At 49.1% G+C, this 13,597-nt stretch overlaps 2 protein-coding genes across 2 annotated transcripts in view; one reads left to right on the top strand and one right to left on the bottom strand.

The window, feature by feature from the left end:
- Positions 1 to 10,230, top strand: part of ZNF500 (zinc finger protein 500) — a 15,480-nt gene extending 5,250 nt beyond the window's left edge. The window contains exons 4-5 of the mRNA XM_023513868.1: positions 1,012 to 1,120; positions 8,458 to 10,230. Coding sequence (XP_023369636.1) covers positions 1,012 to 1,120; positions 8,458 to 9,191 — 843 coding nt within the window. The 3' untranslated portion in view covers positions 9,192 to 10,230. The remainder of the gene's footprint in view (positions 1 to 1,011; positions 1,121 to 8,457) is intronic.
- Positions 10,231 to 12,190: 1,960 nt separating this feature from the next.
- CUNH16orf71 (chromosome unknown C16orf71 homolog) overlaps positions 12,191 to 13,597 on the bottom strand; it is a 27,098-nt gene continuing 25,691 nt past the window's right edge. The window contains exon 9 of the mRNA XM_003790944.3: positions 12,191 to 12,841. Within this exon, the coding sequence (XP_003790992.2) occupies positions 12,559 to 12,841 (283 nt within the window). The 3' untranslated portion in view covers positions 12,191 to 12,558. The remainder of the gene's footprint in view (positions 12,842 to 13,597) is intronic.

Here is a 13,597-nt window from a genome sequence, read left to right as displayed (position 1 = left end):
AAAAACAATGACAACTAGAACCAAAAAAAAAAAAGATACAAAATGATAGTGGTCGGCGCCTGTGGTCCAGCTACTTGGGGAGGCGGAGGCAGGAGACTCGCTTGAGCCCAGGAGTTGGAGGTTGCTGTGAGTTGTGATGCCATGGCACTCTACCTAGGCGGACAGCTTGAGGCTCTGTCTCAAAAAAAGAAAAATAAATAAAGTGTACAGTTTTTAAACAGAGTTGTGCAGCTATTACTATAATTTTAGAACAGGTTTACCACTCCCCAAATGGTCTTGGGCCTGTTAGCAGTCTCTCTCTTTTCTTCCCAGCTCCCCCATCTAAGTGACCACTAATCTGCTTCCTATCTCTGTGATTTCTCTGTGGATTTGCCTGCTCTGGACATGGTTTGCTTATTTTATTTATTTATTTATTCTTGCAGGTTTTTTTTTTTTTTTGGCCGGGGCTGGGTTTGAACCCGCCACCTCTGGCATGAAGGGCCAGCGGCGCCTTACTCCTTTAAGCCACAGGCACCACCTGGTTTGCTTATTTTTTAACTGTGCTCCTGGTCTGTCTGGTGCTGTCTAGACCCACTGGTCTAGAGGCTTGCTAAAGTCCCCAGTTTGCCCTGTTTGGGTCTCAGGGCCAGCTGGAGCACAGACGGGGGACGCTATGCCTTCTCCCTGTGGAACGTGGGCTCCAGTGACTGAGCATGCAGTGGATCAGCTGCTCCATGTGGCAACCTGTCCCTTCCATGGTGGCCGGCTGACCCTGCAGTGTGTTATTTCTTGGAGCAGGTCCAGCCATGTCTGGGCTTAGGAAGTAGGGTGAAAAGTGGTCAGGGAATGGGGTACAAAGTGTGGAGCCAGGGGAGGGGCCAAGAGGCAGCACAAGAGAGAGGATGGTGCCCCACCAGGCCCAACCCCAGCCTGGAGGGGCAGTGAGGCCTGCAGCAGCCCCGGCCAGTTGCTCAGTCAGGGTAATGAGGCAGCTCAGTCAGGGCCAGGACTGACGGGAGTACATCCCAGCAGGTGCCGGAGACCTTGGAGGATGTGTCCATGTACCTGTCCAGAGAAGAGCAGAGATGCCTGGACCCAGCTCATCAGGACCATAGTTGGGATGTGCTGCGGGAGAATGAGGGTAATGTGCAGGGAGACCGTGTCTTCCTGGGTATGTTGAATCTCAGTGTGTAAAGCCAGAGCTGCCAGTGTCCAGTGTCCAGCTATGGGGCAATGTGACCATACATACCCATAATCCCAGATAGATGCCCAGAGTTCCCTTGGGATCCTGTCATTTCACCCTCACCTCCCAAGCATTGGTCCTATTTCCATCTGCCCCTGCCTGCACAAAGCAGCTCCAAGGCCTGCCTGTCTGGCCTTTTGGGCTTAGAGGCATCTCCTTGCGACTCACTGGGCACCAGCTCTGTTCCTGCACCTGCCCTCCTGCTCTTTCTCTGCCCATTTGTTTCTTTTTGCCACTCCTGACACTGCTGAGACCTTTTCTAAAAGCATTGAGATGTTGCTTTGTATCTGTGAGAGGTCTGCAGAGAACTACAGGAGAGAGACCCACACATGCACACACACAAAGACACACATAGAAATTTATTTTAAGGGATTGGTTTACTTGACTGCAGAAGCTGACAAGTCTAGAATCTGTAGAGCAGGTTAGATCCCTAGACAGGATTTCTGTTAGTCTTGAGGCAGAATTCCTCCTCTAGGAAATCAAACCTCTGTTTTTGCTCTTAAGGCCTTTGACTGGATGAGGCTCACCCACATGGTGGACAGTGACATGCTTTACTCACAGTCAGCTAAGTTTAGGTGTCAGATACATCCATACATCTGTGGCATCTAGTTTATGTTTGGCCAAACAACTGGCACCATGGCTTAGCCAAGCTCACTCATAACATTAACCATCACACACGTCCCTTTACACCTTGGCATTTTTTTCAGTGTTCTATTGAATGAATGAAAATGAACATGTTTCTGCCAACATGCGAAGGTAAATGCCAGTTTGCTATTGCACAACCTTGCTCTGTGCCATTGGTCTGTGTCTGTCACCCTGAGTGTGGTAACTCATGGCTACTTCATCTCTGTTGTAATGGGGAAACTTCAGCCTTCCTCATGGCTCCTTTCCCAGGTGCAGTGGGAACCCAGTGCCCTGTTTTCTCACTTCTTACCCTTGGAGGAAACTGAGTCTGCACAGAAGCACAGAATACCTTCCACTTATCTCTTCCTGAGCGCCCACTTTGCTCTAATGAGGAAAGGCATGCTGAGTTCCACACCTGCCTCCTCTCTCTTCTCACTCCCTGAGCAGGACTTCTCACTCCTAGGCCCTGTCTGGTGGCCCACCCAGGTGAGGGTGAGGCCTGCAGGGCTTATGCTGCCTCCAGGCTGAGAGAAGTCCTGGCAGGGCCAGCTCTGCAAGATCAGTGAGAAGGAAGCAGAAGGCCCAGATTAGGTTCTCTCTTTAGAAAGTTTAGTTAGACATTGGTGACTGTGTTTGTGAAGCTCAAGTTCAAGGGCCTAGAGCAAGGGTTGGCAGACATTTTCTGTAAAGGACCAGATAATAAGTATTTCGGATTTTACTTGCTATATGTTTTGTATCCCAGCTTTGTAGCCCTGCTGTTGTCGTGCAGAACTAGCCACAGACAATAGGAACATGAACGAGCATGGCTGTGTTCCATTAAAACTCCATTTACAAGGGCCAGGCACAGTTGGTCATGTCTGTCATCCTAGCACTCTGGGAGGCGGAAGCAGGTGGATTGCTTGAGCTCAGGAATTTGAGACCAGCCTGAGCAAGAGCCACTCTCTTAAAAAAAAAAAAAAAAACTAGCTGGGGAAGCTGAGGCAAGAGGATCGCTTGAGCCCAAAAGTTTGAGGTTGCTGTGAGCTATGATGCCACAGCACTCTCTACCAAGGGTAACAAAGTGAGACTCTGTCTCAAAAAAAAAAAAAAAAGTCCTTTACAAAACAGTTGTTAGGCAGCAGGTTATAATTTGTTGGCTCCTGGCCTAAAGGAAAAACAAATGGGAGGTAGGTGAGCTTAAGAAAGGTTTGGGGCCCCAGAGGAAATCTATTGACAGAAGAAGAGTCCTACAAAGTCTTGCTGGAGCCAGGCATGGGGGTGTGGCGCCTGTAGTCTCAGCTTTTCAGGAGGCTGAGGCAGGAGGATCTCTTGAGCCCAGGAGTTGAAGTCAGCCTAGGCAACATAGTGAGACCCCATCTCTTAAAAAATAATGATGATCCTAGTGAGATAAGTGAAGCTGGATGAAAGGGAGGGCAGGAGACCTGGACTGAACAGAATAGCTTCCAGGAACAGCACTGACACTTAAATGGGCCCACCAGTCAGCAGCACTGAGTATGTACCTCCTGTGTGCAGAGAATCGTGGAAGCTTCTCCAGGGCCAACAGAAAGGAGTCAGTCAGAACACCATATGCAGTGTCACTTTGCACTAGCAAAGCAAGGCAGAAAGTTTGGTGCTCTGCCCTCTCCTGAAAGATCTCTTTCTCTCTCTCTTTTTTTTTAGACAGGGTCTTGCTATGTCGCCCTGGGTAGAGTGCCATGGTGTCACAGCTCACAGCAACCTTAAACTCTTGGGCCTTAAGGGATTTTTGTGCCTCAGCCTCCCAAGTAGCTGGGATTACAGGTGCCTGCCACAGCGCCTGGCTATTTTTTATTGCAGCTATCATTGTTGGTTAGCTGGGCCAGGCCAGGTTCAAACCCACCAACTTTGATGTATGTGGCTGGTGCTATAACCACTGTGCTACGGGTACTGAACTGAAAGATCTCATTCTTAACAAGACCCTCTGCCCCAGAATACTGTGGGATACAGGGAATATTGAGTTCAATTTGGTGAGCAAAGCTGGTTTTGGTTTGTATTAAAGTGTTTTTTTAGTTATTAAATTTTTATTATGATAAAATATACATAACATAAAATTTATCATTTTACTGTTTTTAAGCATTCAGTTCAGTATAATAAGTACTGATAAAGTACAGCAACATAAATTACATAATCACTACCACTACCATAATCACTACCACTACTACACAATCATATCACTGTCCATCTCCAAAATGCTTTTTGTTTTATTCTTATTTTTGGAGATAGAAGTCTCACTCTGTTGCCCTGGATAAGGTACTGTCTTATCGTCATAGCTCATAGCAACCTGAAACTCTTGGTCTCAAGCAATCCTCTTGCCTTAGCCTCCCTAGTAGCTGGGACTACAGGTGCCCGCCTCAACACCACCCTAGGTTTTCTATTTTAAGTAGAGATGGGGTCTTGCTGTTGTTCAAGCTGGTCTCCCACTCCTGAGCTCAAGTAATCCACCTGTCTCAGCCTCTCAGAAAGCTAGAATTACAGGCATGAGCCACAGCACCCAACTGCATCTCCAGAATTTTTTTATTTTCCCAACTGAAACTCTGTACCCATTGAGCACCAAGTCCCCATCCCCCCTGCCCCAGCCGCTGGCAGCCACCATTTTTCTTTCTTGCTCTGTAAATCTGATGACTCTAGGTTCCCCATGTTAGTGGAATACAGTATTTGTTTTTCGTAACTGAATTGTTTCACATAATATAACGTCTTCCACACTCATCCATGTTGTATATGTGTCAGAATTTCCTTCCTTTTTTTTTTCTAGATGCAGGGTTTCAGGCTGGAGTACTTGTAGTGATATACTTGTAGCTCACTGCAGCATCAAATTCCTGGGCTCAGGCAGCACCTGTGGCTCAAAAGGGTAGGGTGCCAGCCCCATATGCCAGAGGTGGTGGGTTCAAACCCAGCCCTGGCAAAAAAATAAAAAAGAGAGAGAAAATTCCTGGGCTCAAGCAAAGCAATCCTCCTGCCTCAGCCTCTCTAGTAGCTGGTACTGCAGATGGGTGTAGCCATAGCTGGCTATTTAAGTCCTTTGCCTGTTTTCGAATTGGGTTTTTTGGTTGTTATTAAGTTCTAGGTTTTTTGGTTGTTATGGATTCTGAGGATATTAACTCCTCAACAGACGTATGATTTGCAAATATTTTCTCCCATCTGTGGGTTGTCTTTTCACTCTGTTGGTAGTGTCTTTTGATGCACAAATTTTAACTTGAATGCAGTCAATTTATTTTTTATTTTGAAGAGTTAATTTTAGGTAAAGTTGTATGACATGTGGGTCATGCACATCATACAGCCATGATGACATGCAGCTGGAGTGGTGGGTTTCCACAGGAACAGTTGAGTGGAGACATTTTTGGTTGTCAGGACAAGGAATTTGTTACCGACATCCAGTGAGGGGAGGATGGGATGCAGCTAAACGTCCTACAGTACACAGCCCCAGACCCAGCCCAGTCTAGGTCCTCTAGGTGGGTGTCATCTATACCATGATTGGGAAACCCTGACCTGGAGGTTTCTGAGAAGGTTTTACATGTGGACTGATTGATTCCTGGCACTAAAGGGTCTGTGGGAGGCAGAAAGGGAAAAGGCAAAAAATTCGCCAGTTTTTCTGGCCTCATGTGTCCACATGGAATCTTCAGGAAGACAGAGGGAAGGATGTGGTTCTACCCACCTGGGCCACCAGCTAAGCTCCCAGAGCCTAGACCTTACTGCCTTCCAAGGGTCACAGTGGAGTTGTTGAGTTTTACTTTCATGTGCCAGACACAGTAGTTTATATGCAGTCCTCTTTTGGGTGGGCTGGGCAGAGGGGACAAACAAAAGTTTGATTTATTTGATCTTGCTTTTATTTATTTATTTATTTGTGAGACAGAGTCTCACTTTGTCACCCTCTGTAGAGGGCTATAGAATCATAGCTCACAGCAACCTTAAAGTCGTGGACTCAAGTGATCGCCTTGCCTCAGCCTCCCAAGTAACTGGGACTATAGGTGCCCACCACAATGCCAGGTTAGTTTTTCCATTTTTAGTAGAGGATAGGGTCTTGCTCTTGCTCAGGCTGGTCTTGAACCTCTGAACTCAGGCAATCCACCCACCTCGGCCTCCCAGAGTTCCAGGATTACAGATGTAAGCCACCAAGCCAAGACTTAATCTTGCTTTTAAACAAAAACAAATTAGGTTGGCACTTTGGTCCCAAAGTTTTTACTTTCTAATTTTTTAATGAAATGAAATTCATATAACATATAATTTGCTATTTTTTAGTGAATAGTTCACTGGCATTTAGTACATTCACAGTGTTGTCTTCGTTCCTATCTAGCTCAAAAACATTTCTCATCACATTAAAAGGAAACCCTGTGCCCATCAGCAGTCCCTCCCACCCCACCTCCCTTTCCCCAACCAGCAGTCTGTTCTCTGTGCCCATGTATCACCTGTTCTGGACATGCACATAAATGGACTCATGCAGTACCCATCCTTTGGAGACTGGCTTCTCTCAGTTTACCCATATCGTGTCTGTGTCAATGTTTCATCTCTTTTTTATGTCCAGATAGTGCTACATTGTGTGAATAGACAGTAGTTGTATATTCATCCTCTGTTGATGGACATGTATGTTTCTGCTTTTTGGCTGTTGTGAATAGTGCAGCTGTGGACATTTGTGTGTAAGTTCTTGTCTAAGTACATGTTTTCTGTTGTCTTGGGTGTATACCTAAGAGTGGAATTGCTGGGTCATATGATGACTCTATGTCTTAACTTTTTGAAGAATTGCTAGCCTCAGCTCCTTTTGAAAAAATTCATACAGTGGGCCACTGACATAGTTCTATCCCTATCCTCATTTTACAGAAGTGGCTCACACCTGTAGTACTAGCACTTTGAGAGGCCAAGGTAGGAGCATCATTTGAGGCCAGGAGTTTAAGACCAGTCTGGGCAACAGTGAGACCCTGTCTCTACTAAAAATAGAAAAAACTTAGCTAGGCTTCCTGGTACACCTATAGTCTAGCTCCTTGGGAGGCTGAGGCAAGAGGATTGCTTGAGCCCAGGAATTTGAGGCTGCAGTGAGCTATGATGACAACATTGCACTGTAACCACAGAGTGAGATGTCTCAAAAAAAAAAAAAAAACCCCAAAACTTTGCAAATGTGAAAGTTGAGGTTTAATCAGCACCAAGCCCACACTTGGCTCTCTAGAAGTGGGGGCTTTAGAGACGGAAGAGGGGTGGGTAAGAAGGGCTTGCATGGGAGGTCTAGGGATGGACTTTGCCTAAAGGGACTTTGGCAAGGAATGATGGAATGTTCTGCCCTTTGCTGTGGGAACAAAACTACTCTTAGTACTGCTTGGAGGATATCTGTTCCCCTCGCCCTGGACGCCCCAATGTGCTTTGTGCTATGAGGTCCCCAGTTGGGATTAGCCTTGGGCTACAGATGAAGAGCAGAGAAGTTAAATCGTTTGCTTATAGTCACACAGCCTGGGAAGAGTAAGCTGGGTCAGTCCAGGGTCCTTTCACTCTGCTCCTGTCATGATTGTGTTGGGTCCTGAGCCTAGATCTTTGAAAGTGTCTCTGCTTATCCAGGGTGTGCAGTGAGTAAGGTCATGTAGCTGGGACCTGTGGCTCCTGGTCCTGCTCTAACCAGGACATCATGGAGGAGGGTTCTCCACCTTGGCACCACTGACTTCTGAGCCTGGGCCCTTCTCTGCTGTGGGAGGCTATCTGTGCACTGTAGGATGTTTCCCTCTACTCTCTAATGCAGGCGTTCTCAAACTACAACCCACGGGCCACATGCAGCCTGCCTAGGACATTTATTTGGCCCGCCAGGTGTTTTTGCTGCTGCTGCCTGTCCTGCTTAGCAGCCGATTTGTCCCGGGGCCCACAGTCCAGCCCTCCAATGGTCTGAGGGACAATGAACTGGCCCCCTGTTTAAAAAGTTTGAGGACCCCTGTTCTAATAGGTAGAGGCCAGTTACAGCCGCCTCCCCAGTCATGGCAAAAATGCCTCTAGTCATAGCCTTCAGTGAGAACCACACACTTAGAGGTTAGAGCCCAGACAGTCCAGGCTCTATAACTCAGTGATCTGGGCAAACACCTCAATCTCTTTGTGCTTCAGTTTCCTTATCTGCAAGATGGGGACAGTCACAGCTCTGACCTGTTGAGAGGGTTATGTGAATTAGTATAGGTTTAGAACACCATGTGGCTTTGCTTTTAGTACCTTGTGTCAGGGCTCTAACACTTCCCTGCTAAATGTGTTGAAGGGGGATTTGAAAAGCCCTGCGTGGCTTTTACTTTCTTTTTTTAAAAGATAAGATCTTACTCTGTTACCTGGGCTGAAGTACAGTGGCAAAAATAGGACACTGCAGCCTTGAACTCTGGGTTCAAGTGATCTCCTGCCTTAGCATCTGGAGTAGCTAAAACTGCAGGTGTGTACCCCACTATGCTAGTTTTTCTATTTTTTGTAGAGACAGAGTCTTGCTATGTTGCTCAGGCTGGTCTTAAATTCCTGAGCTCAAGAGATCCTCCTGCCTTGGCCTTCCAAAGTGCTAGATTGCAGGTGTGAGCCACCATGGTTGGGCTTACCTTCTTTTTTGTTAGAAGCAAGTCCCTTTCTCTTAAGGACTGCTTCCTCTGTCTCAGGGCTCAGGATCCAATTGGAGGATGGTGCCAACACCAGGATGGACACACCGATGAGAATGGAGTGGTACCGAGTGCTGTCAACACGGTGCCAGGGTCCTGGCCACCCACTCCCAGCTCAGGGACTGGCCCCAGTCAGGAGCTTGGTTAGCTCCAAGCAGCTGAGAGGCTGCCTCCCACCAGAAAGAGGGGAGCCCCGTGGGACTGACAAGCCATACACATGCCCTGAATGTGGCAAAGCCTTCAGCAAAACATCCCACTTGACTAAGCACCAGCGCACTCACACTGGGGAGCGTCCCTACAAATGTCCGGTCTGTGGGAAGGGCTTCAGCGACCGCTCCAACTTCAGCACACACCAGAGGGTCCACACAGGCGAGAAGCCCTACCCATGCCCTGAGTGTGGGAAGCGCTTCAGCCAGAGCTCCAGTCTGGTCATCCACCGCAGGACACACACAGGCGAGCGGCCCTATGCATGCACCCAGTGTGGGAAGCGCTTTAACAACAGTTCCCACTTTAGCGCGCACCGCAGGACGCACACAGGTGAGAAGCCCTACACGTGCCCGGCCTGTGGCAGGGGTTTCCGCCGTGGCACCGACCTCCACAAGCACCAGCGGACCCATACTGGAGAGCGTGCTCCGCCACAGCCCCAAGGAGTCCAGGGCCCAGAGCCTGGCCACCATGCACACAGTGCTGCTCCCAGGACGCTTGTCAGAAGTTCACAGTCGCAGAATTTGTGAGGCCGCTAGACCCACTTCTGTCCCAGCACCAGATGCCCTGATCTGAAGGCATTTTCTGTCGGTCTGGCAGTAGGACAGCTTGGGTACCCCAGCCAATGCCAGAAGCCAGGCACAGACAGGGTGTCCGTCTATCCTAGGGCAGCTGGAACAAGCAGCACAAGCCATACTCCTCTGCCCCTGGGACTCTGGTGCCTGTGTCCTTATACTGTAAGGACACCAGTCATTGGATTAGGGCCCCCCAGTCTACCCTGACCTCATCGTAAGTAATTACATGGTCAAAAACCCTATTCCCAAACAAGATCACATTCTGAGGTTCTGGGCATATGTGAATTGGGCAGGGGGTACTCTCCAGCCCGATGCCCCATGTCACAAATCCCAGCCTGCCTTTCATCTTTGCCTTCCAAAAGCAGGCTGTGGGGCTTTTCCAGTATTGCATGGTGCCACAGGGGAGGGGGGTGAGTTTAGGGTCACCTTGGCACACTCCCAGCTACTCAGAGGAGGGCAATGCCAGAGTGGGAATGCCTCCTTGGAGACCCCTCTTCCTGGCCTCATGTCACAGGGAGGAAACCCAGAGATTCCACTGGGCCTGACAGCTCTCCCCAGGACGGGGGCCCAGGGCTGCCCTTGTTCTGACCCTCGGTGGTGGTTTTCCAATGTGGCCCTTCTTGGTTGCCCCCTTCATCTATAAGAATTCTCCCCCTTCCGGCTTTTGTCTAGCCTGAGACCATAAGCCTCTCTGATCTGCACACCCAGTCTTGGTGAGTGGCTGGCAGGGGGCAGTATGATGAAGCCCATGGTGGGTTTAGTCATCATGGAAGTAATAGGACAGCTGCTGAAACCACTGGGTTCTGGAACATTCCATCCAGGCAGTGTGGCTCCATCCGTGGCTGGGTGGCCTTGGCCCTCATCCCAGCCTGTGATGCCCCATCCTGTTTTGTCGCCTATTTGCTGTATAAATTTTCACCTTTTGACACAACCCAGGTTCCATGGTACAGGACCTGCTCTTTCTTCGTTCCCTTAATAAATAACATCAGTCCTCCCCTGTCCCCTGTGTGCTCTGTCATGTGTTGGCAGAATGAGGCCGCCTGGTGTAGGGATAGCTTTTTCCAGAGCACATGGTACCAGCCAGCCACCTCCCATGCAACCACAAGCTCCCCAGCCTCATTTCTCTACTGGAGGTGGCTGCCCTCTCCCTGGCCAGGGAATGTTCCCACCCTCAGCTGTACCATACCTTGCAGGCTTCCCTCACCCCACCAGGGTTACTGTCTCCCCTGGCTCAGTGCGCCCTGCTAGCTGCCCCTCAGCCTGCCTTAGCCATTGTCATCCTCAGGGATCCTGTGGGTCAGGAGGTCCAGGTCTGTGTGTGTGAGGTAGTACAGGTGGCACTTTCACAGTTTTCCTCTTATGGGCAGGGAAGTAAGATGATATGAGCATTAAAACCCTTCCTGGTCGCACAGCCAGTTTTGGACCCAGGTCAGAACTCCCACTGTCCCCTTTGATCCCCCACTTGCCTTGAAAGACATAGTAATTCACATACAGAATTGGACTTCTGTCTTTTTTTTCTTGAGATAGGGTCTTGCTCTGTTGCCCAAGCTGGAGTACAGTGGCTTAATCATAGCTCCCTGCAGCCTCAAACTCCTGGGCTCAAGTGATCCTCCTGCTTCAGGCTCCTCCTCCTGGGACTATGGGTGCAAGTTACCTTGTGTGGCTAATTGTTTTCAATTTTTGATGAGCCAGTCTCACTATGTTGCCCAGGCAGCCTATGGCAGGTCTCAAACTCTGGCCTCAAGTACCGTGTTTCCCCCAAAATAAGACACTGTCTTATATTTATTTTTTCTCAAGAAGACACACTAGGGCTTATTTTCAGGGGATGTCTTACTGTCCATGCCGAAATGCATGGCGTGGCATGCAGATACGCTGCATAGCCATGCCCATCACTAGGTCTTATTATCAGGGTAGGGCTTATATTTAACAAATGCATAGAAATCTTGCTAGGGCTTATTATTTTGGGGGTAGGTCTTATTTTTGGGGAAACATGGTAGTCCTCCTGTCTCAGCCTCCCATAGGGCTGGGATTACAGGTGTGAGGCACCATGTCTGGCCATTTCTAAGGTTAAGAAATAGCACCTTTTGTCTGGCCTGTGAGCTGAGCCTCTCTGATCACACATCCACAGAGTTGTTGGGAGTGGGGGCTGGTGGAGGTGTCATCTGTGGCCCTGATCTTGGGTGCATGTGGCTCAGGCCAGGCAAAGCCTTTCATCCTGGGCCTATCAGTGTAGGGCCTATACAAAGAGACCCTTGCCCACCCCCAGCAGCATGGCAGCTGGCAATGACCTGTCAGCTGAATGCTGGAATACTTGCCCAAATGCCAAGTGCCCTGCTCTGCCTCCAGGGTCCATGACATGGCGGGACCCAAACTGTGGATGGTTTCTCTGCTTGTCACTTGGACCAGGCATGGGAAAGCATTTGGAAACAGGTTGGGAGAGAACAAAGATGCCCCCAAACAGGGCTTCATCCTATTGGGAGACTTAGGGCTGATAACAGCAGTTTAAAAAGGACTCTAAAAACAGGGTCTAGAGGGTCATTGCTTACAGAGTAACAGGATGGAAGGAGACCAGGTGTGTCCCATGGGGGCTGGGCTTTGTTGGGCAGTGAGCCCCCAGCTCCTGCTGGTTATCGACAAGCGTGGCCACTGCTCCATTGCACCCAAGACAGTTTCCAGGTTTCAAGAAATCCAGTATTTAGTCTAATTTGTAAAGGTCTACTTGTGTGTACCTGCCTATCTTGGGTAATTTAAAAAAAGAGAAAGCATTCCAATCACTCCCCTTTTCAAAAAGCCTATTAGGTCTGCAGGTGCACGCGTGTGTGTGTTGGCGGGTGGGTGGGTGGGGGGTCAGGGTATGTTAACTTAATGTACAAAATACCAAATATCCACAAACCCAGAAAATCAGTCCTAAATCTCTTTCAACTCTGAAATTCTCTAAATATGTTTTATTTTTACAAAGACCTTGTATGGTGGAAAATCAGGTTTTCCTTAGAAAAACATGTAGAAATGGACAAAGGTGAAAGCCTGTGGCCCCGCAGAGCAGCACCCTATCTGCTGTCCTTCCAGTCAAACTGGGGTTGGCCAGCTTCGTCTCCCAGAGTTGTTGTCATGCCTTATGTACAAATCTGTATTTGGATCCTTACTCTTAAGTGTGAGGCAGAATTCTACCAGGGGCTGGGAATAGTCCATCATCTGAGGGTCTCTGTTTCTTAACAGCACCTGTAAGTGCAAGTGTGTGGAGAACAAGGGGCACACCAGGGACCAGTGTCACTGGAAAGTTAGACTGCTGCTGCCTGCTCCTCAGATCCTGCTCGCTGAGCATCTATAGTGAATCCAGAGGAGGCACCAAGGCCTCCCCAGCTGCCCCTGACCCAAGAACGTCCCCCAGGGCCCTGGGACTTGTTCTTGGGAGCCCAGCCTGAGTGCTCTGCTCCTCAGCCCAGAGCTTTGCGTGCTCCTTCTTCCCAGTCCCGGTTGTAGCCATATCTGCCCAGGTCTGAGCCCTCTGGCCACCGGGACCCTCACCGGCAGGCAGCTGCAGCTGAGCCGTCCCCTTCCGAAAGGCCCTGAGCTGCTGAAGAAGCTGACTCTTCCCAGTACAGTTCCTGTGACAGAAGGAAACAGGGCTCATTCAAAGCCCCATGGAGGCTGCCCCGCTGGGCACTTCATCACTGAGATAGAGGAAGGGGACGTGATCCAGGCAATTGCCAGGATCCGATGGGAAGCCAATGATGACTGATTCCTGTCCTGTGCAGTGGGTGAGCAAGACCCCACCATATGGAGGCAGAGTATGCACTTGCCAAGAATGACTTGGGGGTCCCTGAGACTCCCCACCCAACAGGAAAGTCACCACACTTTCTGATTTCCATCTCTGAGATTAGGTTTCAGTTGGTTAAACCCAACTGACAGACTGATGGATAATTCTAGAAAGAAATGGGGGCCAGAGGGCAGCACCTGTGGCTCAAGGAGTAGGGCGCTGGCCCCATATACCAGAGGTGGCAGTATCAAACCTGGCCCTGGCCAAAAATTGCAAAAAAGAAATGGGAGCCAGAGACCTTTTTTGGGTTTTTGGTTTTTTTGAGACAGAGTCTTGCCCTCTCACACCAGGTAAAGTGCAGTGGCTCATCATAACTCACTGCAGCCTCAAACTTCTGGGCTCAAGCAATCCTTCTGCCTTGGCCTCCTGAGTAGCTGGGACTACAAGTGCCTGCCACTATGCATGGCTAATTTTTCTATTTTTTAGAGATGGGGTCTCATTCTTGCTCAGGCTGGTCTTGAACTCAGGGATCCTCTTGCCTCATCCTCCCAGAGTGCTAGAATTACAGGCATGAGCCCAGAGACATTCTTTTTTTTTTTTTTTT

This window comes from Otolemur garnettii, unplaced genomic scaffold (assembly GCF_000181295.1).
Source record: "Otolemur garnettii isolate 467f Iridium unplaced genomic scaffold, OtoGar3 scaffold00044, whole genome shotgun sequence".
Taxonomy (NCBI): Eukaryota; Metazoa; Chordata; class Mammalia; order Primates; family Galagidae; genus Otolemur; species Otolemur garnettii.
This window is presented reverse-complemented; position numbering and strand designations above follow the sequence as displayed.